At 39.6% G+C, this 23717-nt stretch overlaps 1 protein-coding gene across 1 annotated transcript in view; it reads right to left on the bottom strand.

Annotated features, from left to right (window-relative positions):
* The window catches only part of sorcs3a (sortilin related VPS10 domain containing receptor 3a), a 218335-nt gene that overhangs the window by 82957 nt on the left and 111661 nt on the right, over positions 1-23717 (bottom strand). The window contains exons 3-4 of the mRNA XM_019279262.2: positions 20245-20344; positions 11405-11563 (exon numbers count right to left, since the gene is read on the bottom strand). Coding sequence (XP_019134807.1) covers positions 11405-11563; positions 20245-20344 — 259 coding nt within the window. The remainder of the gene's footprint in view (positions 1-11404; positions 11564-20244; positions 20345-23717) is intronic.

Raw genomic sequence — 23717 nt, 5'->3', positions numbered from 1 at the left:
GCACGGGGACGTCATTAGGTGCAGGAGGGGGGAAAAAAAGTGATGAAGAGCTCACTGAAATGAGATTGGATTTAAACAAGTGCCACTGCTGTCCTGGGGGCCTTACATGGATGCTCTTTGAGCAGATAGGTGGAGGCTGCATAATGATGAGACACTTAGTTTCCCTACTGTTCAGATTTATGGGCTCCGAGGCCTGTTACGATCATTAGGGGGATTGTGAAAGGAAAAGGGAAATGGGGTTGAGACTATATGGGCTTGGGAGGAGGTGGAAATTGCGCAGACATTTTTTTTCTGGTAACGCAGCACTTTTGAACCATAAATCTTTGATCTTCTTCTCCCTATTTGTGCAATGGCATTTTATAATGGAAGACTCCCTAGATTTCACACTCCAATTAGTAAATTACTAATGTCCCAATATGCAAGTCTTCTGGTGGTAATAAACAAACAGGTCATACCCTAAGGGAACCCGGTTAACAAAAGAAAAGAAAAAAAAAGATATTTTACGCAAGGTTAATAAAAATGATGCTTTGCTTTGATTGTGTTTGAGAAACAAGTGAATTATAGAAGCACTAAAAAGAAAGAAAAGAAACTTGAAACGACAATCTAATGATTGTTTATATTTTTGCATAATGCCTGTAAGCAGACCAGAAGGAACTTCAGTCAATGAGTTGAATCTTTGGCATAGGCTATACAAACATCAGCAAAATTTGAACACAGCTAAAACTGGATGAACGGCAGTCATTAGGCAGTTGGAACATGTTGAATAATTCATATTGAATAATCTACTTAAATCAACAGAAACATTTGCTTTTATGTTACCTGGGGTGTATTTACAACAGAAAAAAAATGATGTTGGCCTAATGACTCTTAGTCCCTTGAGATTAGATCAGTTTTTGTTATTTTTGTTGTACTGGGAAACGAAACCACAAATGAACTGCAACTGTATAATTCTGCTGACCACTGACATGCTAACGTATGGCAGGACAAAAATATTCTAGCACATATCAGCAGAGGTCCACGCAGGTCAGCTTAACATATACCTCTCTAAAGGTATATCTACCACATCAGTGCATAGCTTGCGAAGCAAACTACATGCAGTCATGTTGGAGTATTTCACGTAATCTGTTTTGTTCCCTGACTTTAGTCTTTAAGGCAGTCTTTTTTCCACAGACAAAGTCAGAAAACAAAAGTTCTTCACTTGACTGTTGGTTCATAAACCCAAGGTTTCATAACTAATTAGACTCACACAACTACAAATATGAAAATAATCCACCAAGGCACTTTTTTAAACTTTGACAAGAAAAAAACAAAAACATTGTGTGCTGTCAACAATTATAACAACAATAATTATGAGTGGGAAGAAGAAACATCTCCAGAAGGAGACAAAATGTTAACTAGCTGGTGTTACACTGGAGGCAGCAGCATTATCGTGGTCTAAGTTGTTAAGTTGAAATTCGGATTGGTAAACTAGTAGCATAACAATATAAAAACACTACAAGTAAAAGTCATGCCACTTCATTAGTCTATGTAACTGTGTTGGCAATTCACTCTCAGACCAATGGGCACAAATCAAAGGAAGCTTCTTGGTTTCACTGTTTTGCAGCATAGCTATGCAAGTCAGATACAGACGTTGAAGCTGGGTACACAAAATAAACCTTGCAAGGACACAGCTGGGAGAGTATCATGACTCCCGGTGATATTTCAAGCACACTGTTCAGCAGTGCAGCTGATCTGATTGCCGGATTAGTCATTGCAATGTGACATCAGGTTTCAAAAAGAGGTCAGTGTGTTTTGGTTTTTGGCATCCCCTTGCCTTACCCAGTAGATTACCCCCCTCAAATGAATGGGGGGACTGGCATTTTCAACGCAATGCCTGCTTTGGTCTGAGAGTGCAGAACATCCCAGAATGTGTTTGGTTAGAATTAGACGGTTAGGTTGCTATTTCATTTTTGACCATGACAACACAATTGCAGCTTCACTTACCTGATTTGGCACTTTAAATTACAGGCAAGAATAAAGCCACCATCCTCAAAGTGATAAAAATCATGGAAACAACATCTAACATCTGTTAAACATCTACGACATCTCAGGTATCTGCTGATGCAGACCAGGTAAGCCATCACATATCTGTAACCACTTATCCTCATCAGGGTCACAGTATGGCTGGAACCTATCCCAGCTGACTGTGGGCGAGAGGTCAGGGCACATAGAGACACAGAACCATTCACATTCACATCTACGGACAAATTAGAGTCACCAAATAACTCATTAAGTGCATGTCTTTGGACTGTGTGAGGAAGTTGGCATATCCAGAAAGAACCCGTGCAGACATGAGAACAACCAGCCCTGTTACGGTGAGGTAACAGTCCTGCACCACCATGCCGCCCTCATGTGATACAGACAAAAGGTAAAATAACAAATAATCCCAATCTCAACTGATCTTTTTGCTTGTGCTGAGAATAAATCCAGTGTTTCAGTGACTCTTCAAAGCACCAATTCAATGAATCTTCTTCCAGGCAGAGCCGGCATACTGGAGTGACGATCTTTCCAGTCAAAGTTTGGTAAATGATGTTTTGTGTACCCCTGCTGTCAGTGAGTTTCCACACACTGACAGGTTCACTGTCAATGGCGGTGACTAAAATAAATATCAGAATTACCTGTAGCCCCAAAAACATACACCTTGACTCCTTGCTGCAAGAGAATAGCTCCGAGAAGACCTTGCATCTGTTCTGCTGCCAGTTACCACAGAACTTACCCCACAGAACTTAAATATGTAAACCGTTCAAATGTTTTCCCTTACCTCTGTCAGTGTGATAAAGGAAATGGGTTTGATTCTAAGAAGTGATTTTAACCTAGTGTGTCATACCAGGGGCTGGCTTGGCTGCAGTGTCAGCGGTGCAGACATTGAGGGAATACACCACAGGCCTGTTTGAAAACTGATAAACAAGCCAACAAACAGATCAGCTGATATCTATTAATCTGTTGCTGCGCCTGTAAAGGATGTCAGCAAAGCCTATATAACGGATAGATATGGGCTATTTAATAAGAATTCAACCGTGATCCATCAATCTTCATTTGCTGTCATTTGTTGGTTGATTTCAATCCCTCTGTTCCCTCATCCTTACCTTTCTACCTTTCTCTCCACCCCACCCACCCCTCACACACTTATCTGACAACAGCCCCCCCACCTGACAGCCATGTTTTTCTTCAGTAAAGAGCAAAAAGGGCCTCACAGCTTGAGCAACGTCTAAAAGGTTACAACGGATGTTGAAATATCAAATGCTCCTCCTTCACTCGATGAATTCTAAATAACTTTGGAGGACGCACGGTGTTTACCAAGGGCAAAGAGACCTTTCTACTATCAGCCATCAAGGAAGAGTATAATTTTCAACATATCATTGGATATCATATTTAAATCCCATGGGATTAAGTTAATCAAGTGCTAAATTTAATTTGATTTATTGTCATCTGCAAGGGGTCCACATGATTGGGGTAGGGTTTGGGTGTAATTTTCACAGGGTTTGGGTTGAGGCTTAGGTGATTGACATTTTGTCCTTGAGGAGGAATTGACACATAAAAGGCTATGATGGATGTTGACATATCAAAGGCTACTCCTTCAGGCGGTGAATTCTACACACTTTTAGAGGACACAGGTTGTTTACCAATGGCAAAAAAGACTACCTCTCCACCTCTAAGAATCCCTGAGGGAACAGTAAAACAAACTAAAACTGTCAGGGAAGCATGGGTGAGTCGATATGTTAGGGTTAAGCTGCCTTGATGCTTTGTTAGAACTGCTTATTGGATGGTCAAACAGCTTCATAACCCTAACAGCTTCATATCTTTCACGACACATGGAATAAAAAGGAGGTTATAACATACATATTACACACTAGAGGTGATCAGTCACAGAAAGCCTTAATGGCTGCAGTTGCATGACAACTGAGTAACAGTTAACATCTGCTGCTGAATACCATGTGATATAGTCCAAAGTTGAAGTTCAAAAGCTGGGGGTGTTTTGTCAATGAGTATTTCCAAGGTCAGGAATCTGCTCCATACCCTGCCCCGATTCTCTCTAAACCTAACCCAAACCATGAGTCTTAACCCTCATGCAGGGCCAAAATATTAGAAAATCAAGCATAGCCCATAATAACTAATTTTGTACTCTTAGTGGTACAATTTTGCTAACAAATTAGTAATTAAAATTAATTGGCACTCTTGGAATACAGGACTCCTGGGTAGCTGTTGATTTGCAAGCTTGGTCATCTGGCCTTGCATGGAAACTAAAGACAACTATTACAACACTCCAGAAATCCATGTACAATTTCATAAAAATACCATTTGGTAACAACACAACAACCCACAGAGTACTGTCAAAGAGTGGCTTTGTTCCCATGAAATCAATGCTAATAATAGAGTACAAGTCTCAAACTATCAGCATGGCAGCAAATATGTTGGGGTTAAGCTGCCTTGGTGTTTCATTAGAAGTGCTTGTCAGATGGTCAAACAGCTTCATAACCCTAAAAGTTTATAACCTTCACAACACAGTGAATAAAATTATTTTCCCTAGCCCTTCCCCATGTTTCAGGAGGTAGGATTAAAAATGAGAAAAAGGGGTCATAACATGGTCTACATGGCTGTAGTTCTATGACAAATGAGCAAACTACATCTGGTACTTTTACAAGGTCAGGAATCAACTGTGTGAATCGATCAATCCTCTCTTAACCTGCCCCTAACCCTAGGTCTTATGGTTTTCTTTGTTAAATACCCCCCTGGAATAAAGGACCACAATATAAAGTGATCAAGTATAACCTACCCTATTAGCAAATTTTTTACTTTTAGTGGTACAATTTTTCTGACAAATTAGTCATTTAAAATCAATTGACATGCAGAACAAACCTGGGGCTTTGGGGGCCTTGTGGATTACATTTCCCTTGGGTAGGTGTTGTTTTGCATGGCAGCTAAAACCAGCTATTATGATAAACCAAAAATCTATTTACAAGTTCATAATGATATTGGCAACAACACAAAATACAAAGAGCCTGCAGAGTACTGTCAAATAGTGGCTTTGCTCCACACAAGATCAATGTTAATAATGAAAAAAATCATCTTTAGCAAGGGCTACCAAGTAGCACAAAAGTTTCTTCTCGCCGCTGTTGATACCCAACACACCTCCATCTGCCACTTTGACAACAGAGTGACAATGTATATCTGCTATTCCATCAGAACCAGTTACTCCATCTGTTCTGTCTGCCTCTCCTTGCCACGTAGCCGTCAGCGCTTCACTGTATCCATAATTTCCCTTTGATTTCAGAGCTCCTTTCCCTGTTTCATCATGACAGACGCAACTAAATCACAATCAAACATTTCCTGATGAATCAAGCCATCCTTGACCTGCTGTATCTTTCTTATTTTTTTCAAGTTAATATGGTAAAGTTTTCATATATAAGCCGCCCACTCTGCCTTTATAATGATGTTTTTTGTTTGGTTTTACTCTCCGTTTGATAATGAATATGCATTTTTATGACCCCGACTAAGCTGCTAATGCCTTTTTTCTTCTTCTTAGTGCTACACATGCCTTCTACCGTCTAGAATTAACCTGCCAAAGTCATGATGTATTGTATTATTACTGACTCTGACATCACCTGACTAATAACATTAATCCCTCTGTCTGTAGCAGGATGTCAACTAAGTGCCACAGAGAGCTTTGACTGAATCCCACGTGTGTTCTAGCTCAGACTCAGTAATGTAGACACTGAGACACCAGCGTCCTGCTACAGCAGCCTCAGCCTGAAAAGATTGCTGCTCCTCCAGTCGAAACACACAAATTAAATCTTTGCCTGGACCTATGGTTTGTTGTGTACCATCACAGGGTAATGCAATTGCAGCATGGTGTGAATATGCACTACATTTCCGTGTGAATGACTCTTTATGAGGTTAGAGCTGAACCATGAAAGACCCCTGTCCTCGTTATACTCAATGCTTGTGGTGTGAATATACACTGGCGGTGCTCTTTGTTTTTCTAAAGTGCAAGTTTGGTTATTTGCTCGGTGTTCAAAGGAAATGTGAATATGTGAGGATGAGGAATTTCAACTTATCAGTGCTCAACTTCTGTTTCTGCAGGCTGGTCAGAGCAGCAGGAAATTCACCTTCTGAGTCTGTGTGCTGGTGTGCGACAGACAGCTGTTCAGAGGTGGCAGGCTCCTGACAGGCATGTTTTTAGAACATGAGCGCAAAACAAAAAGATGTCAGTCATGAATTTGTTTGTGGAACAGCTGAAAACATATCATTTAAAATGCTATGAATATGATAGGACCGTGAAGTGGCAAAGTCAGTAAAGTTGCAGCACATTCTGGACTGTATTTTAAAGGTGCATTAAACCAATTCAGTCTGAGCAAATATCACAGTTAGGAAAAAACTTACCCATCCAAATCTGACACTAGGTGCTACAACACACTACATGAGAAAAATCTAATGTGTGGATCTTTATGTCATCTATTTTTGAGCCACACTAGCAGCATGGCTTTAGGGGTTGCAGGTGTCAGTCACTCAGCCCATTGGTTGCAACACCTTGGCCCAGACTAAAACATTTCAGCAACTATTGAATACATTTCTATGGATGAACTTCAGTAATCTGACCCTGACTTTACCCCCAGTGCCACCAGGAAGTTGACATTTTGTGTTTTTCCAGATGACGCAACTACAACTGCAACTAGTGATCCCCTGAGTTTACTTGTACCGCTCATCATGAGGTTGACATTTGTGGTTGACATCTGTGTTGTCGAATGCTTGATCATGGTGAGAATTGTTGGGTCTCTGTAAATAATAATATAGAGTACGGTCTACAAGTGTCATGAGTTATACACATAAAGCAGATTACCAAAGCAAATAAAATGAAATTAAAATGAATAGCTAGACTACTGGATGGGTTGCCAGCTGAGGTACACTGGAGCATTTCTTTTCCCTCAGGATTAATTATATCTTTTTTGACACTTTTGCCATCATCAGACAAATACTTTGGTTTTTAAGCATATACCTGCAAAACTAATGACATTCCATCAGCCTCAACGGTACCTTTGTCTTTAGTGTACTTAGCAATTATTAGCACACAATAAAAGACAGTGGTGGCCTAAAGGTTAGAGAAGCAAGACTGGAAGTTTGACAGTCCAATACCTTGGGCCACCAGGATAATTGCTGGTCTATGAGCCCTTTATGTGTGTGTGTGGTTGTATTTCTTTTTAAAATGCATGTAAAAAACTGAGTGAAGAAAAGAATTTCCCCTCGAGGGATTAATAAAAAAGTATCTCTTATAAATCTGAGTAGGGGAAGTGAAAAGCAGTGCTTGGCCCTTGTCATTGACCTTAACCCCAACTGTTTTAGTGAAGCTGTCAAAACAAACATCACATATAATTATTATATATATATATATATATACCTCATTAGGGACTTGAAGTCAGGATATCGCTGCATGAATTTTGGCAATCCTTCTTTTAATCCGTCTCTCACAACATAACAGGAGCGCATCAGTGTGTCCAATGCAATTATTGGATGAGTTAATCACTATACAGTCCATTAGAGAGTCAGGGCCTTGTCTCTCAAGTTTACAGAGGCGTAAGCAGTGGTACGGTAATGTTCACTGCTGTGATAAAAACCTATTGTTTACAAGTCGCTACAAATCCGCAGCTAGTGATTCGGAGGGAAATGTTTGTTTCTTTTTTCATCCCTTTTGGAGAAATGTCTTTCTCTGTCGTATCCCTCAAACGCCACTAAATATCCACCAGCACACAGTCAGAATTATTGTAGCTTTCATGTCAGCTAAACGGTTGAAAGGTCTCTCATGAGTAAGTGAGGAAATTAGAAAACCAGCTGGACTTCTTTGGGCTTTTATCAAGATTTTAGGCAAGATGCCTTAACACCCAGTCTACTGGGAGCTCTGACAGTTCACCAAGAATAAAATAAGACAGCTCCTATTTATTCTATGTGTGGAGTTTCTTCTCTCTACTCTTCTTCTCTGTCAGACTGTTTACATAACTCACTCACTTGGCAGTGCCAATGTCGGCCTTATTCTCAGAAGCCAACTTGGGACTACATCAGTGAGTAATTGTCTCCACAAACCCCTCACAGTCAAGAGATAAGAGCCTGGAAAGGTCAATAAGAGTTCTAAATCTAAAAATACCTCCATTTACTCGAGGAAGGGGCTGACACAAATGTTTTTTTTTTTTAAAGAAGTCATAAAAGAGAATCAGGAATTACAACAAATACTCCAGCCTATTTGTCCTGACATGGATTTGGATGTCTCAGTAAAGAGTTACACTCCTGCCTCAAAGTTAAGTCCTCAGGGCTGCACTTAACCACGGCTAAGCACCAGCTTATGCTGATTAAATTCAGAGTGACCCAGTCTGAAAACTATTAGCCAGTTACAAGCTGAAAATGAGCATATTAAAGCTTCTCGCTGCTGGCTCAACGGTCCAGATGAAGTGTTAAGGCTGCAGGGGAAATCAGGTCAAATTAAGGCACCAATAATATCTGTGTAAACCTCTTTTTCGTTAACTAGATGAAGAACATATTCTTTATTTGCAAGAACAGCCCCGGGGAGGTGGTTGCAGAATGTGGATGACACATTCAGAAGTGGTATGAAAATGCAATTATGCCTTGCTTTGGGTGCCTAGGTGTCCTAACGATGATACCCCACATGTCACATCCTCGTAATACATGTAGTATTTACTGCTAGCACTGAACCCCAACTATCTTGTTAATGTTGACTTGCCAAATCTAAAGTCTCAGCCGCCGCCTTCTTGAACTTTACTTGCTGGTTGATGCATATGCTGCTTTCATGAATGAGGTGTATTTAATCAGTGAGATCAATAGCGGTTACCCTCATTGATCTTGCGAGTCTATTTCATGGGCGAGCCAGGCACACCTCATATTTTGTATACGCTGTAAATTGTATTGATAATCTAAGCTGCTAAGGGTTGTTTTTAATTAGCATTAGGAAAGACTGCTCTGGACTAATGTAAAAGTGGTGACTGATTAGTAGTTTTTACTCCTCACAATCCATCAGAATAATTTTTATGTTTTGCCCAGAACCTTGGCTGAAGGCAGACAGCATCTCTTTCAACTGCACTCCTACCCAGACTTCACAGGGATTTGAACTTCTTGAACTTGGCCCGCCTTGCTAATCTTAATACTTTCTGTTGCTGTCTAAAATAGCAGCATGATTTCCATGCTAAGTTTTAATACTGGAGTAAAGTAGTGGAGCTCAAATTAAAGTTATGGTCCTTTAGACCATGGTTAATATGTAAAAATAAGATTTAGAGGTAGACGTGAGACCACAGAGGAGGAAAGGATTCGGTAGAAAGCAAATCATAAATGCTATCCAATTAACAAGACTCATAACATCCACCAAATATGATTTAATTAAAAATAATACAAATAAGTCTGCCTCATATCAGGTAGACACAGTCTACAGGTGAGTGTATTTCTTGTCCGAATGAATCTGTTTGTATTCTTTAACACAATATAACTGAATTGTCCGTTGATCGATACAGGATTTCACCTCAGATGCTTTAAATCCACTCTGCCAAGAAAATGCCTGACATTGGCTCGTGCGACGAAAACCTTTTCAAAGCCTCACCATTGACAGGTTCAATACACATACCTCTGCTCCCTAATCATCGCCCTCCGGCGCCATGTCCCCCCCGCAGGGCGATGGCTTTGGCTTTCAGGTCAGAGTCATTGACCTTAATGACAGACCTTTGCTGGGTACAATCTCAGAGCACTGTGTGAAGTTGGCGTGCAGAGCTCCATACTGTGTGACAAAGCTTGGTGAAGGTGACAACATGATGAAGACCGGTAAAGGAAATGGGAGGCTGGGAATATTTATTTATTTATTTTTTTGGGCTAATGTAGTGTATACCATTACTCCTGAGGTAAAAGCTCTAGCTCAAACACAGCCAGGCTTCAGCTCTGTTCAGACAAAAAATATGGCCAGTCCAAAATAAAGCCAAGGCAAATAAACAAATTACTAGTACCTTTACTGTTATGGCTTGCATGATGCACATTTCCACGGCATCATTTCCAGTGAACCAAAATAGCGGTGCTATATCCACCACTCTGTCACTCTTTTTAACAGAAATACAGAAATTAAAAATGAAATGTTAAACTACCTGAGCAATTTGTTCACAATCTAAGAATCACTTTTCAATAATCCGTTCTTCTGAAAACCAGATTCAAAGATTTTACACATCAATCTGTTTACTTGTGGATATGTGAAAAGTGTTGTACAAAGCTTTTTGTGGCTTTATATGGAGCTCTGTGAAGTCTGATAAACATCCTCAAACAGTGATGTTGCTTCAGTCAGTGTCAGTTGGAGCTGAAGACTACCTGAAGCCTGAGCCCAATAGTGTCCAATTATTATAAATTATAAATTATTATAAATTTCTGTAGATTTTACAGTAAAAACTGCCAAACTATGACAACAAAAGACCGTAAAATAATAATATATATATTTTTCTGTATACAGTAAAACACAGTCTCAAAACCTTTATTTAAATGTAATTTTTAAGATAATAACAATACTGATAAAGATAATGTACAGAATAATGTAGTATTTTATATAGGGACTGTACAGTAATAGACCGTAATATTTAATGGCATATTTAACGTTTTCTGTCATGGTTTGGCAGTTTTCCATCATAAAATCTAAAGAAATAACGGAATAAAACGGTGACCATACACATTGAATCAACAGTACTAATATCCTTTTACCGTAACATTAGATGGTCAAACCAAATTTATTGTGGTACAATTCTAGCAACCACAGCTGCCAGTTTTCTTTACATAAAAACATTTTTATTTATTTATTTATTTATAACAGTGTTGGAGTGCAATGCTAAATCTTAACTAAGTGAAATAACAAAAATAACATTGTGCCCAATTTCTGATATGCCCATGACGCTGATGTGACCACGGCCTTTTGGCCATATACTACTTGAGAGATTTTAATGTGGAACAATAGAGATAGATGATGTTTAGTTTTGACGGAAACATTCAAAGACCAGGTCAGCGAATCAGAACGTTCCTTACTAAAATATGGTACATACACAGTGTATCTATAGAACAGGTGGATATAGAAATACAGGTCTAATTTTGATGATAGGCAGTTTCAAATAAAGGCTTCTCTTTTCAAAGTGAATAAAGACTCACACTATATTAGAATTTACATTATTCATCAAGATGCATATTCAGCAAACGAATTATCATCAAGTAATGTACTAAATTGATGGTAACGACAGGCCCTATTGAATATACTATGAGCAACACAAAGGTAGCAAAGGCTCTATATAAAGTGTATGCAGCTAATTGCGTGGAGGACATAAATTAAATATGACATCAAGCATAATCTCACCTTCTGGTCGTGGCTGTAGGCTAAAGCCCAGTCCTCTTCAGTGGGGTGGAATAGAAGGCTCAGCACGTAGAAAGTGAGCCGGTACTTCTGGTAACTGGCTCCCTCATCAGAGCTGATGAGCACGCTGCTCTCAAACTCCGGATCTGTCAACACCATAATCTGTGAGCCAGGAAGAGAGAGACAGGGAGGGAGGGAGGGGAAATAGGATGTGCACACACACATGTGAGGGAGTGTGTATGAGTTTTTGAAGACGGGAGAAGAAAGGATTTGAAGGGCGAGTAAAGAGGTGGAAAGACAGGAAGATGAGAGAAGGTAGAAGAGGGATAGATAGGTTAGAGGCAGGAGCAGTGTCAGCAGAAAAGGCCTGGCTTTTGGCACAAGTCAGGATTCTGCTTGGCAAACAACTCCACTATATTTCCAACTCCATTTCATGAGTGTGACTCTCGCACTTCTGTTGCCATGGCTCTGTGGCGCTACCTGTGCTCACTAGGTGAGGGTTTTCATCATCTTTCTCCAAAATAAGATCAAGGTTGTTCACAGCAAGGAGTGAAATAATGTGGAAACCAGACCATAAAGAAGAATCACACAGAAAAATCATGAAATAACTGCTCCTATACAGTATATATAACAGAAAGCTGATAGGGTTTACAGTGTAGTTACAGTTAAATGCTGTACAAACAAGGGATTAAGCATGCATGAATCTGCATATGCAGTATGCTATTTTCTTTATCAGCTAGTCCTTTAGAATGTAATTTCTCAGCATTTCTCCTTCCAGTAAAATTCTAATTTCAAATTTAACTGCTCCACATTGGCAGAAGCCCTAATTTCATGCTTGGAATATTTCTGCCAGAGCTATCACAGTTATTACAGAATTCAATGAAAACAGGAATTCCACAATGCGTATTTCTTTCCACTAATGACATTTAGAGTCTTTGTGGAAGCAGATAAAATGGTCACAGGAATTCCTCCTTGACTAAAGGAGACTGTCTGAATAGATGTGTAACATATTTAGTGTGTTCTTTTGAATGTCTATATATGCTATTGAACACACGTGCTCATGTTAAAAGGTTATAACATTTCAGATGGCTGAAGACAAAATGATATAATGTTTTGCAATGTTGTAGCTAAACAAATATTTACACTCTGACACATAAATCATTAAGGTGTTCTTTCATACTCTATGATATACTAGCGTTTTCTTACCAATGGGAAAATGTGTGCGGTGTAAAACATGCAGTAAAATGAAAGTGCGAAAAAATACACATTATAGCAAAATCCTCATTTTAATATTGATATTGAACCCACTGAAATTAATGAAGTGAATTCATTAGAAGACAGGAACACAGGAACAATCAGAAACAGCGACATCATCTTAAAAGTTAATATGGCAAATATGTTTGCAAAAAGTCTTCGAGCAAACATGGAGCATAGTTATTATCCCACTGGAGTCATGTTAGCAACATTAGCAATGCTAATGTTGTTTTTTCCTGTGACCTTTAACAAAATGTTGCATCATTTTCAATATCAGAATATGCTATTGAATACATGTATTCATGTTAAAATGGTATAACATTTCAAATAAGTGAAAAAAAATCATCTGATAAATTCTAATGATATTTTGCAATGGTGTCGGCTAAATGGGTTTATATTAAAGGTGTTCCTTTAAACTGTATATGCTATATAATATTCTAGGGCACTGGTTCTCAAACTGTGGAAAAACCTTCTAGTAGTGGTACTTTATATTAATTTAAAACATATGAGATCATCTACAACAGTTTGAAATAAACTAAGATATCACTGGAATGTTACTGAAAATAAGTTTACCATTTCCTCATTATCAGCCTGACACACAGTCATGCTCATTGTCATAGCGTTGCATGCGTCAGTGGTTAGCTAAAATGTGACATTAGACAGAGAGTACAGGAAATATTAGGAAGAATTCTGGCTCTTGAACAACAATAGTCAACAATAAATAATCTTCTTAATACTGAACAGGGTTGGACTATGCTATGGACTGTGGTATAAAACTGTTGAGAAACACTGCACAAGGGTGACAGTATATATTTCTTTTTCTTTCTAGATTAGATTCAAAGTCCGAAAAGCTGTATTGCCAATCTAAAGCAATGTGAAACTGTGTATAATGTAGCCTGCAAAAAAGTGACAACACTAAATGAGTAAACTAAATGAAAATCAAGTGTCTCATTATAATAGTAAAGCTGAACTAAGAGATTTTATAATATGACAATAATATGACAATATGTTAGCAAATAGTGGCTGACACAGAGCAATTATTATCATACTGAAGTCGTGTCTGCAACTTTAGCAATGCTAATGTGACCCGGTGAAGTCCAACATTCACCTTTTAACTCTGTTTGGGTCAAAGCTGAAACGAGCTTGACGAGGGGTCTGTGATCAAAACAGTTACATAAAAGGACTGCAGAGTCGGGGGATCATTGTCTGTTGGTTAGTACAAGCGAGCCCCTTCACACCGGACTCAATCAGTTCTTCCATTATTAATATGAAAAGAGGCCTGGAGGCGCATTAACTGTTTGCCTCTTTATCTCCAGTCTTTTATCTGTCTTTGAACTACAACACCCAATGCTTCTTCGGGGGTTTGTGTGGTGGAACTGTGCGGTAGGGGCTGAGCTCATGGCCTGAATGGCTGTGTTCTCTCTCGTCAATTCAATTTGAATTGGAAAAACAGCAGCACATTTGTCACTGACAGAAATGCTAGCCCTCTTTCCAGAGCCTTAACCAGGAACCCTCCCTGGTGGTGATTTAGATAAATTGTTTTTCATTAAGCACCAATAAACAGGCGGCAAATCCTCAACCTGGATTTCTCATTGGTCCGGGGCTCGCCGATCTTGCCATTCATTACCTGTCACTGTGTAATGGCAAGGCCTCCTGATATCTGCCAGTGTCTTTGGCGCTTGTCACATATAATTTACACTTTTTAAGCAGTAATCATATTCTATAATATTGTAGTAAGCAGCAGAGTCTATTATGAGTGGGAAATTACATTTCACTGTGTGTTATTTGGAGTCAACTGTCAGGACTTTCAGTTAAATAGAAAGGTAGAAATGCTTAGAAGAGGCCTGCACACAGAACGTACATTTCATATTAAAACCCCCCATTCAACTCTTGTACTGAGAGATGAGTGTTATGTGTCCCCTCTATGCACTCTATGTAACCGTAGCCTTCAATTTCAGCACTTTCCGCTCATCTCCTCTCAACCTCTATTCAGGGAGCCTCACAATGTGCTCTTTTAATACTGGGAACGGGGCCTAGAAAGTATTGTCACATACACATTACTCATTTACCACCATGTAAGTGTGAAAACAGACACATTACCCCCCCCCCCCCCAAACCTTACACATTATCGTAACAAGCCAGTTTTTGTGCGGCGCCTCTGTGATTAGAAGGAACCCACAGCCAATCTGAAGCCAATACAAAGGCGGGGAACAGGAGCGGCGGCCAATTTCACTCCTGCCCACTAAAACAATCAGTGTCATACAATAATTACTCACTTCCAAAATCGCAGTGACCGATAGCATTAGCAAGGGGTGATTAAGATTTCCTTCACAGCGCCCACTCAGCCCTTTGTGAGGAAGCGGACGAGTGAGGAGGGTAACAATAAGAAATCGATAGAGGTTGGAGGGATAACCGTTTTGTTTTATCAGCCTGATGTCGAGCTTTGCATAAGCTGGTGCACAGAGATAGAAGCCGGTAGCTGTTGGATCATGAGGTAAGTGGAGGTATGGATCAGAGGCGGAGGGGGAAAGAGACACCCTGCAGCAAATGAATCACGTCACGCCAGATCAATTGAGCTTAAGTCTGTCTTTGACGGGGGGGCTTTAACACAGAGTTGTCACCGCAATATGCTCATTAACTACAGATCAAGACTTAATCACCCACATTTAGCTATCATGTTTTCACTGTCTTGCTTCCTCGATGGCATTTTAACTGTGTATGTCTTTATTTTTAAATCAACCTAATCTACCAACCGCTCAATCAAACCGCTCAAGGAGTGCACGAGCGCGCCTAGCTCGGAGAAACACATCAGAATGAGAAGATCCGAAGGGAGGGGTGTGTCATTTTCAGGGGCTTTGCACTAAATGTCATTACTATCATTCAAATCTATAATGTGACATTGTAAAAGGTCACAGCTTTAACTTTTTTTCTCGGACAATGTAAGAGGGGAAAAAAATCTACACATGCTTCCAGAATGGTTGTAGTGGACATATAATGATTCCTTTATTGTGGTTGAAAGGAATATCTGAAAGAGCAGCAGACGATTATATCTCACAGTGAGTGATTAGGCATCCAGACTGCTCTTTTTTTATCCTGTAGAACACAGGCGGATGCTAAATAAGGCCACTCAGATGCAAGGAGGCAACAAAGGACCATAGCCAGCATACAGGGCGAACTTCCATCCATCTATGGGATGGCAAATCGAAATAATTAGATCAGAGATAAGGTGGGGAGGGGGAATCTGCCCATGGGCAGAGCCAGAGGTCAACCATTAGAGTAAAAGATTGTGCTTTTGTTACTAGTTTTTGTTTGCAGTGACTTACTTCCATGCACGCAAGAAAATGCCCCCTTTTGTCAACATAGGACGGTTTAACATCAAATATACTAATATCCTGATATCAAATGATATCATTTTGTTCCTAGGTGTTATTTATATCCACTATATTGTGTGGTACAAGTGTGAATTTTCTTTTTTTTTCTCCTTGGGATGTTAATAAAAGTTTATCTAATCTTATATAACTGAAATTACAAAAAAAAAAAAAAAAACAGAGGACAGAGGACTTCAGGGACTACACTCCCTACACTTCCTGCTATGCCCTTGATGTAGAATTAAATTTTCCTCACATAAAATAGGCAGGAGGAGTGAGTCATGAAGAGTAATCAGCGTCGGCTATGATCTGTTCCTCGCCCTGATGTGGTTTAGTTCAACAGTCCCGGGATCCTATTAACTCCCACGCCATGCAGACGTATTCAGGGTCAGTACTTTGGCTCGGCCTTGAGAAAGTAAAGTCCGATGAACCCGAGCACCTCCAGAGACTCGGAGCACGTTCTCGGAGCACGTTCTCGTCAGGCGCGGGCGTCATGCCTTATCTGCTGTACGTCCACAGATAGCGTGCGTGTTTTTATTTATTCAACATATCTGACAAGGCGGCTCAACGCAAATAATGTGATTATTTTCAAGGATAACATGTTTTTCACCTGTCATCGAGCGGGAGAATTCTTATCTCAATTATCAGGTGGCCGTGACTTGTTCTTTACCACATCCTCATGCAAATAATACTTTAAAATGTTCATAGATCCTTCAGATCTGTAAAGACCACTGTCTTTCGTGTTTTCAATTTAAGATGTGTTTTGCAGAAAAAGATGTGTGGCAATTTTGAACGGTGCACCCGACCAAGGTATGGTTTTGCCTAGTTGGACATCACGGCGGCCTTTATGCCTTATAGAATGAAACTGCAAGCAAATATGAGACGTCTCCTTGATGTTTACTTTGTGTTCTCTTAAATAAAAACCATTGAAATGTTGATCTGTCTCATGCTGAAATAGCAGTAGCACAAATAAAGATGTGTGGAGAAGGCAGTGAATTCACCATGTCTGTTATGCAGCGATACCAATCTGAATTTAATTAAGAATGACCACCATGAATAGAGTACTGGTCATACTGGATCAAGAAGCAAAATCCCTGAATGTACTGAAGGTAGCGAGGGTACATTTTAACATTTATGATTCCTACTTCTCATTCTCAAGAAGAAGGCTGCATCATTTCTTCTCAAATTTCCATAGTCTCTGTTCAAACTCTCAGCTCATCTATGCTGTATTTTCTTCTACATGTACTGTAGGAATCATCCAACAGAGCTTTTAATATGACGTTCGTGATGATTTTGTAGTCATCAGCTACCAGTTGATTGTCAGGTTGCTTGGTTGATTTCACTATTTCAACCCCAGCAGTATGTGCAGGGTGCAATATCTGCAAATATTTAAAGACTCGCATTCAGTCATTCAGTCATTGCAACTAATTGCCTCTAATTATCATGTCAAGCTCCCTGAAACTCGAATGTTCATGTCACGGCTCTGTGTTACCAGAAGAAACAGATCAGTTTAACGCTGTGTAAACTTCATCTTCTCCATATGCATACAATCTGTTGCAATTAGTGGGGAAATGCTAACTACACAGTTTTATTTCTGTTGTTTCTTTAGATACAGAAAACTGACTGGAATATATATAATGAAATTGTGATATGAAAACAGCCTTGGGTCAGTCTCGTCTACTGATCCACCAGACTGCTTTAACCGAGCTGCTAACAGCACTCTGACCTCTTGGCTACGATTCCACTTGTCTGTCAAACTGTTGATTGGGTGGAGTTTACCACATGAGGGCAGATTGACTGCAGGATACTGTGAGTTGTAAATCACTCAGTGTGGAAAAGTGTAGGGATTTAAAACGTCTCCTAGATGTGGACCTAAGCAGTATACAGTGCATAGTCTGTTAGGGGATAACACACAATTCAATTCATCTAACATGAAAGCTGAATGTGAATTTTCAGGAAATTAAATGGACAGAAAACTGAAGCAGATGGTAGAAGATGAAGCGCAAACCATCTACTGATCAGTTAACTAAATTCTACGAATGTCATAAAAAAAATGAAATGAAAAGTAATCGACAGAACTCTCGGGCAAATTAAAGATGTTGGCAGATGGTTGGCAGCTGGCAATGCTCATACTTTTTTTTTTTTTTTGTGGCCTGAACTTCTTAAAACCCACTTGCCAAAAACACCCTTATGCAGAAAGAAGAACTTCCATTTGGATAGACTGCAGTGTTCATCTCTAAGTTTGTTCACTGCTTTTGTAGGAAGGCAATTTCAGAGATGATCATAATATCCATCGTGTCCATGCATAAGATGTACATTCTCAAATGAACGATGGTATATAAATAATGACCAAGTAAATTAAGATGAGTCAAGATAATTGAGAAGGTGTGGAATGATGTGTCAGAGCTCACAGCGGTAGCACAGGTAGCTGATCACAGCGGTAATTCAATCTGTGAAACAACAGTCATGTCTTATTCAACACTCAGCTGATCTCAGTCTCTGTTCTCCAACAGAAACATTGTTTTCTCTAAATAACAAAATCTCCCCAGTTTTGACTTTTTTTAGTCTGTTAAGCTGCAGTCAACAAAGATAAAGAGTTTCTGTGCATGTTTTAAATTAAATGTGTCATGAAATGCTGTCCAGAGATGATTTATATGACTTTAGGCGTTGAGCAACTCCAGGACGGCTGTGTTGTCTAGAGATATGAGATATATATATATATATACTTCATCTGATTCAGGTATAAATCATAGTGTACACATCTCATTATTTCCAATATTTCCAATACTAAACTGTATTCCATGTCAACAACTGGGGTGACATACTGAATCATGTCTTCAAATCGATTCAGTATTGAGCAAGAGCGAGCTGCAATGTGTAGCTATAGTAACTCTGTAGGAACTTGGTTTGGGAACTGGAGGGTGGCCGGTTCACGTCCAGTGTGGACCAAACGTATGAAGGGTGGACCGGTAGCTGGAGATGTGCCAGTTCAGGGTGTCCTTGAGCAAGGCACTAAACCTCTAACTGCTCCCAGGGCGCCCTACATGACTGCCCATCACTCCACCATCTCTCCACATTCGCATACGAGCCCTTTCTATCTGCGTGTTTTTGTATTTTGGGCAAAATGCATATCATATCGTGAAAAAAAGATTGAAAAAAGAAATTTCCCTCCCCTCCTTGAAAAGAAACAAGTTTTAGATAACATTTTGCAATGATGGTTGTTTCTTACAGTAGTTTACTTTCCCCCAGGGACCCCAGCCAGTAGTCAGAAGTAAAATATGTTGGTAGGATGGAGGTTAATGAGGAGAAGCTACAGTCATTTTGCCTAAATATCTAAAGAAAAGTCACTCTGGCTCTGCCTGAGCTCATACAACAATGGTTAAGAAGCAAAACCTTTGATTTTGCTTGTGCTGAGAAAGAACACATCTCTCATCTGATGTCTGATATTCTGTCTCATGAGCAAACTTTGAGATGCCTTTATCTTGGAAGAACTATCGGAGTTCAAAAAAAGATAAAATTTCTATTCTATTCTAGTCGGGAAATTGCATACCATCAAAGTACTATCTACATCTACTATCTACTATCTAACAAGCACAGTGTACTATAAGTGCTTGTTTTTGCCACTATCAGGCTCAAATTGTGATTCTGAAGTGTCTGACAACATTACGGAATGTTCTTGTGTGACTTTAAGACATTGCACATTAGTTCAAAGTCTAGACTAGCAACTTCTGTTTTCTGAAGATCTTTCTGGTTAAACAAGGAATATATTACTTCTTAACAAACACATATGTACATCATCATGTAGGGTCCTTATCATGACGTTGTCAGGCACTTATTGCCCCAGAAGGATTACATTGCAGTGACAGTCCACAGTGACTGGACCAATTTCAGTTCCCATTAGTCCCTTTAACACAGTTATTTAGACTGAATGTTAAAAGTCTGTAATTGTTCCTAATACACCGTCCTTTGGTGTCTTTTTTCTTCAAGTTTCTATTTTCCTTTTTAGCTATGATACCTGATATCATGTTGGGATGTGAATGCACTATCTTGAAGGACTGGATCCACAGCCTACTAGGAAGAGGATGATGCCATTTGAGGCTTTTTAATGTGAAATGCCTGTGCAGGAAGTGTTGACTTACACTGACAGTTAAACCAAAAAAAAAACTGCAACATGGAAGCTGTGAATGAGACCAAAAAAATAAATGATTTGCAATGTCTCACCTTTCTCTTGTTAGTGGGACAGACGTACAGATAACTCAGGACAGTCTTGGATCCGACTTTGTCATTCATTCTCTCGTATGTGGAGCCGTAGTCAGTTGATCTGAATGGGGGGGGGATAAAGAAAAAATGCTGTCAGGAGGAGGCAAATACTACAGGAGATAAAACCCACAAAGCGCACTGAAAGTTTGCCAACAATCTAATGAGTAAACAAACAGACCAAAGATGACTGGGACATTGCACAATTCTTGTCAAATTCTATTTATTTTGCAGTGATGAAAAGGAATGCAATATCACATCCTGCAGTAAAACAGCAAGCTTACAGGCTGCTATGGTACTGTATATATACAGTGTTTCTGTGCGGGAGTGAAACCTCTGGCAATAGAACAAGAGAAGGTTAACCAATCATCTATAGCTGCCAACAAAAACGTACCATTCCAAAATGTCTGGGGACCCGGCACTGTAAATAATTAATTCTCTCCCAGTGACTACTATGTAATAAAATATGACGAGTGCAAAAACATGTGGATGTTCCTGAACCCATGGGCTTTAATAATTTAACAGTGGGAATGAGCCTGTTAGCCAGCCTAGTCCCTGGAAACTCCACATGAATCCATCATCACTCGTAACTACCAAATCTGCCTTCAAGTAGAATATTACAGCTTTTACAGGGCTGTACTCGCCTTTCCTTTTTTTTTTTTCTTCCTGTGAAAGCTGCATTCATGTACCCAGGACTTTCAAATATTTCTCTCTGTGGGGACAGAAGCCACCCAGAGCTCCCATTTGACTTTGCAGTCTACTTCATGGTGAGCAAAAGTGAAGATGATACCTATTTTCAGTTCTTTTTTTTTTCAAATTCATTCTGGGATGCCTCCGAGAGACACGGTCGTTGCTATGATTACAAAGCACAATCAGACAGACAGCATCATTTCTGTGGCACATTAAAGTGGAAGTGCGGGGAAGAGGTGCTGCTCTGAGAATGATCCTGATCTGGAGCAGGGGCGGTGGACTGAGTAACACAGTTGGAACCTCCTGAGAGGAGACTTCATAAATAACATAGAAACATATGTCGTTTTTGGCATGACATGTGTAAGCACTGTTGCCAGGTTTACCTTCATCATCTCGTCAGCATAATGCATATACTTAAATGATTAAGGATGATGTCAGCTTTTCGGATGTGGACCAAGATTAAGTGTGACCCCCGACACTAAACACTGAGAGAGCTAATCAGTATGAAAAGAAAAATTAGCAGATTTTAAGAGAGAAGGTGGCAGATTGACAAAAAAGAAGCTATCCACCCACATCATATTTTTTGGACCGCTTTGAAATGGAGTTTGGAAGAGGTCAAGGTGGGATGTGGCGAGACTTCACGGCCCAGTGGTTGCACTCTACTGTATTGAAAAGGCGAGTTTTGGTGTCATGGTTCTGTTGTTGCTCCGGGTAAGTCCTTCTAAGAACATTCGACTTCGACTTAAACTCATAAAATGTGCCCAAAAATGTGAAATGTGCTGCTCTGTGTCAGGAATAAATCTGCTGCTTAAAAACTGAAACTGACATAAAGCCCACTGATGCTGCCTGTTCTCGCTGGAGTATTTTTAGGTAGTTAAAGGCACCCTTGGGAGTTTCTGACCACCAGTAGTGCTAGAGCAATGTTTTTTTATTAGCAGGTCCCTGTTTTATTTGTGTCTCACGGGTGGTGCTGCACAATCCCTCTGCAGTTTCTCACTGTTTCACTGATCGACAGTTGGCGGTGGTAACATGCCAAGAAACTTGTCGTGTCAACAACAAAAAAAAAAATGCAGAAAACCAAAAACAATGCAGAAAAAAATCTACTTTGCAAATGTTTTATGAGGAAGGAAAAACATTCAATCTGCTTGTTTGGACAAAAAACACATTATTTCACTAGGAAACGAGAGTCTTTATAAACTGTAAACTTGAGTTGGTGTAAACTATAAATGCTGCAAAACCTGCATCCAGTCTAAGTCAATGCAATACATTAGTGCTGTCACTAATAAATATGACCTCTTTGATGCTTATACTATTAAAACAATATTCTATTATATAAGATATTAGAGAATATATATATATAAGAATATAAGAGCTTTGAACAACTTTGAGCTGTCATCTCCTGAGACCTTCACTGAACACATTTTTAATTAAATTCAGTCAAAACTTGACATAACAGTTCAGATATTGTGAATGGAACTGGCTATAATGTTTGACAAATACAATTATATTTTCCTCAATTTAATTTACATACGCTTCAAGTCTTTGTTGTAGACCTGGAGCCACGTTTGGCCTGCCCATGGCCTTTTAATCAAATTAAGTCTTCAGAAAATGACAAGTCCAATTTGACCCGAGCAGTATTTTTAGGCATTCTCACTGATGTAGAGAGGATTATCCGTGCTAACATTTCATAGAACATCAATTGCTGTAGTGGCTTGTTTCAAGGAGGCGGAAGGCTTCTGTCGTTTTCAAAAAATGACAAACTTTCAGACGGCTGCATGCTTTGTTGGTTACCTGCCCATTTTAGTAGAGATGATTATCAGATTTTATTAATTACTTTTAAGGATTAAGGGTGCTAGTTTTTAATTATATAAGAATGTGAAAATTAACTTCTGCAAATGCTCTGTCATCCATATTCCTCTGTCTGCACTGGGCAGAGTGTGAGTGGAGTGGAGTGGGCAGAGTGTGACTGGAGTGGAGTGTGCCTTACACTCCTGTACACTGACACTAGCTTTGTATTGGCTGGATCACGCATCACCTCCTGTACCTCAGTAAGAGTAGACAGGATGTAGCATTTGTGGCTGACACGGTGTACAGTGACCGTCAGACAAGCTGATGTTTGAAATGAGGCATATCTGCCTATTTGCTCTTTGCAAAATAGATGTGGATGCATCAGATTTCCCGTCACTGTCTCACAGCAGGGTATAGAGTTTCTGGGCTTCACTCCCTCAGCCTTTAAGATCTCTATTTGAGGGCGAAGCTTCAGTGAATTAATATGATGGTTACTTATGGTAACTCTCGTTCTGTGAACGCAGACGGAGCCCTTTATTTAGCAGTATCCCTTGGGTTTACGCCTATGCAAGACAATTCTGCACCTCATGATTTATGTCTAATGCCAACAGTCAGTGTCAGTGCAGCAAAGTAATGTGTCCTCTATGTACAGAGGTAGGAATTAAAGGCGGTCGTTCTTGTCCTGTCACAGAAGTGTAATTAGCCTCTTTAGTAACACTAACCACAGTATTACTCTTACCTTAACCAGACTGTAGATTCATTCATTACTATAAACACATTAATATTGGATAAATGCGTGAATGGTTTCGTTGAGAAGAATAACGTCTCTTTTGGTGTAACTGCTGACAACCCATAGATATCTGAATGTGACAAGTAACTAGACACTTCGTTTTTATGCAGGGTCACAGTGTTAGGATTTGCTAGGCTCGTCTGTGTTTTCCTGGTCTTTCCCTGCCCTT

The sequence above is a fragment of the Larimichthys crocea genome, chromosome I, assembly GCF_000972845.2.
Source record: "Larimichthys crocea isolate SSNF chromosome I, L_crocea_2.0, whole genome shotgun sequence".
NCBI lineage: Eukaryota > Metazoa > Chordata > Actinopteri > Sciaenidae > Larimichthys > Larimichthys crocea.
The sequence above is the reverse complement of the archived record's forward strand: the minus strand, read 5'-3'. Positions and strand labels throughout refer to the sequence as shown.